Here is a 4,001-nt window from a genome sequence, read left to right as displayed (position 1 = left end):
CACGTCCCATATTCTTCTACATCACTTCGAAACTTCACTGAGATGAGTTCTAACCCTTCATTGGAACAAAACAGGCTTATAACCCCTTATCGGGGCTTACTGGGTGATTCAAACACTTATCGGGCTTTCCGAGACATAACATTGCTTATTGGGCTCTATCGGCCTATTTCGAAACCTATTGGGCTTCTATCGGCCTAGTGGTCGCCTACTCGGCTTTACTGGGCCATTACAATACTTACAGGGACAACTCAGGCAAGTATTGAGCCAACCGAGAACTATCGAGTCCCACTGATACTTTAGGATTCCATCCCAAGTGTCGGGAAGTCATCAGCTTTCTCTTTCATATTTAGACACGCTTATCGAGAACCATCATCAACCGACCCATGGGCAACAATCTAATTCGGGACTTCTTGGATATCCATCCATCAAGATTTAATCGAGACTTAGACTCTTCCGAGTCCTTGTCAAATCAAAATGGTATACCGAGTGCTACATTGAACCTCTGGCCCATGGGAAGGGGCACAATACTGGCACACCGGTGTCGTCTGACACTATCCATGAGATCCCATTCTCGATGGAAGATGTCTAAGACACTTGTCTTGTAACACTCGCCCATGCCATGACACACACATGTGCCATGGGGTAGTTCACTTAGGCTACAGGGCCCAGAGGTGGTGGAGAGCTGACACCATGCCGCTCCCTATAGTGCATTATGAACATTTTCCTCTTTGCCATCCATGCATATGAAATGTGGCGAACGATCACTCACCAACGTAAAGCACCCGTCTAAACTTTAATTGACATGAAATTAAACGTGCTTGCATATCTTATCAATATGCATCTGACTCTAGAGCTGCTTATCCAAACTCACGACAGAACCCCACCTTCCGAGGTCACGGCCCAGGGCCCCATCTAGCCTCTATTAAGCTTATCACCGACACCACTGATGACATAGTTACTTGTCTTTCTGCTTAATGTTCAACATGGCATGCTTGCCCACTTATGTTGGTGTGTTGAATGATGCACCATCTTCCCTGGTTGCATCATGACACTTCTCTTAGTCCTCTATCTTTGCCAGGTGTATCGACACTCACGTGTCGCCACTTCACTGTCTACACAAGTGGATTCACAATCTACTATCTCAAATTTAGATCGAGACACCCGACATCACATAAATAATAATACCCCATTGAACTCCCAACCGTTTCAAACCTTATACTAGAAATACAATGACTAGGAAAAGATAGTATGTGTAACTAGTTACCTTTCATAACCTTCAATTTGTTAGGTCGTGATATTGCATCTCTGAGAACTCAAGAATCAGCTGCGGATCCTTCCACCCTGATAAGATGAATACGAAGTCGCCATTTGTATCACAAACACTGAGTACATTTGCTGCAATTTCACCCTTCCTTGTCTTATACCTTGGGCGATCAGTTGTACTGACATTTACCTTGATATACGTGCCATCTAACGCACCCAGACAATTCTGTAACGGAACAAAATAAGAAATATTCATGCACATATGTTCACCTAACAAATAAGTCATGTCAATCTGACATTGTTTTACTTGAACTGTACCTCAAATCATTTCCATCTCTGATCTGTACATGAGTTCATGATCGGCAAAATTTTTTTTTAACAACACATCGTGTAATCGTAACACCGCTAATAAAACGAAGTTGAAATGCCTAGAAGCAGTCTCACCATACCGTACAAATTCTCTTTGAACTATCCAATTTTTAACATTGGGAGATAATATATGCAAGAACATGGCAACCATCTCATCTACATCTATAACTTTAGTTCCAACTAATCCGCCTGTTGTCTTAAGTAAATGACATAGAATGGCAAAACATCTTCTATCCATTCTTGTACTTTGACGACAACATAAGTCGAACTCATGAATGAGTTGAAAGTATGCTAATTGTCTAATACAATGTCTACTGTCATGTGATGTGTTTTCTACTCTCCTATGGTCATCAATAATAACTCTAATATTAAAAGTAACTAACATTGTGAAGTTGTGAATACTGTTAATATCGTAACTAGTTCTCTTGGGTCCATTATGTACTCAAAAATTTGGATTTGGTCCTGAAAGATAAATTTTAGATCATAAAATAATTACACTCTGATTTTCTATGTTCTCTTTTTATATTACCGTAGATTATATAAATTGGTACTCTATTTTTTAAAACAAGTCCAGCAAACTGATTTTTATGTTATTTTTTAATGTCGTATTAAACAACAATTTTTTTTAATTTTTTTTTTAAAAAACAAATACATAGATTGGTACTCTATTTTTTAAACAAGTCCAACAAACTAATTTTTATGTTAATTTTTAATGTCATATTCAACAACATTATTTTTTTTTTTTTAATGTTTTCTTTTTTATGTTCTTTTAAAAATAAATACACTATAGATTGGTACTCTATTTTTTTAAAAACAAATCCAACAAACTGATTTTTTATGTTATTTTTTAACGCCATATTAAACGACATTTTTTTTATGTTCTTTTAAAAATAAATACACCATAGATTGGTACTCTATTTTTTAAAACAAGTCCAGCAAACTAATTTTATATGTTATTTTCTAATGTCATATTAAACAACATTGTTTTCCTTTTATGTTCTCTTTTTAGGTTTTTTAAAAAACTAATACACTATAGATTGATACTCTATTTTTAAAAACAAATCCAACAAACTTATTTTTTTGCCATATTAAACAACATTTTTTTTAAAGTCCATCAAACTGATTTTTTAAGTTTTTTTTTTTTTTTTTAAATTTTTTTATTTCATAGTAAACAACATTGCTTTTGTATGTACCCAATATTCATTCTTTTAAAAACGATTATAATGTTGATTGTGACTCTTTTCTTTAAAAAAAAATCAGCAAATTGATCTTTTGTGTTCCTTTCTCATGTTATTCTAAAAACGAATACACTATAAATTGGTAATCCTTTTTTAGTAAATAATGCAACAAACTGATTTTTTATGTTCTTCTTTCATGTTGTTCTAAAAACAATTGATTATTGATTGTCAATTTTTTTAAAAAAATGGTTTTTTGTGTTCTTTTTTTATACCATATTAAACAACACTGGTTTTTTGTGTTCTTTAAAAAAAATTATTGTTATTCCTTCAAACATATCAACAAGTATAAACTCATGTTATTCATCCAAATATAAAAATCTTTCAAATATTCATCCAACTACAAATTCATGTTATTCATCCAAACATAACAAATTTTTTATGTGAGATAAAATTCATCCAAACAACTACAAATATGAAACAAACATATATGACTATTTTAATCATACAAACAACTATAAACAGGAATATATGAGAATACGTCCAACAGCTACAAATTCATGTTAACGAACCTTAAGCAATGCTCGAGTATGCTAATAGTCCACCCTGACAAGAGCACACAAAAGTAATGATTAGCAACAAACATAAGTAAGAAAGAAAAGTGCGTAACCTAAGTGTGTAATCTAAACCCCAAAATGAATTACATAAAGTAAAATGATAATTTCAAATTCATAATGATGACAGATAGTTATCACCTTAGCAAGATATAGTTGGTAAACAGTGTTTGATGCGGCAGACTCATAACAAGACCAACCCTAAAACAAGTTACAATAAAGAATATCAGTATTATACTAAACAAGTTACAATAGGAAGACACTAGTCAACACCTGTGATAACAAAATGTTGGAGAAAGAGGGAAAAGACATACCAATTACATTTATGATGTAGATGGAATGTGTTTGTCCTTATAGTTGAAGGCAAGTGAGACCATAATTATAAAGTCAAAGAAAAAATGAACGGAATAGAGTCCAACCTTAGAATTATGAAATTCATTCATTGAAACTTGAATTTTAGATAATATTATGAATAATGGTAAAAAAGAAATCAACAATGTAGATGGAATGACCAACAATTGATTTTAAACCAGAGACAAACAATGGTAAATCATTCCATTCAAGTTAAAAGAATTGAAAA

At 33.3% G+C, this 4,001-nt stretch overlaps 1 protein-coding gene and 1 long non-coding RNA gene across 2 annotated transcripts; both read right to left on the bottom strand.

Annotated features, from left to right (window-relative positions):
- Positions 1-1,276: 1,276 nt before the first annotated feature.
- Positions 1,277-1,870, bottom strand: LOC150030126 (uncharacterized). Its single transcript, XM_090310038.1, has 2 exons — positions 1,667-1,870; positions 1,277-1,489 (listed from the first exon to the last, which is right to left on the bottom strand). The coding sequence occupies exons 1-2, from the start codon at positions 1,868-1,870 to the stop codon at positions 1,277-1,279; spliced, it is 417 nt and encodes a 138-aa protein (XP_090166164.1).
- Positions 1,871-3,195: 1,325 nt separating this feature from the next.
- On the bottom strand, positions 3,196-3,700 carry LOC120088802 (uncharacterized). The gene is made up of 2 exons (XR_005485039.2): positions 3,563-3,700; positions 3,196-3,413 (listed from the first exon to the last, which is right to left on the bottom strand). It is a non-coding gene; the product is annotated as an uncharacterized LOC120088802 (long non-coding RNA).
- Between the last annotated feature and the right edge of the window lie 301 nt (positions 3,701-4,001).

This window comes from Benincasa hispida, unplaced genomic scaffold, assembly GCF_027475165.1.
Source record: "Benincasa hispida cultivar pf3 unplaced genomic scaffold, pf3_genome.v1.1 HicScf543, whole genome shotgun sequence".
Lineage (NCBI taxonomy): Eukaryota > Viridiplantae > Streptophyta > Magnoliopsida > Cucurbitales > Cucurbitaceae > Benincasa > Benincasa hispida.
The sequence above is the reverse complement of the archived record's forward strand: the minus strand, read 5'-3'. Positions and strand labels throughout refer to the sequence as shown.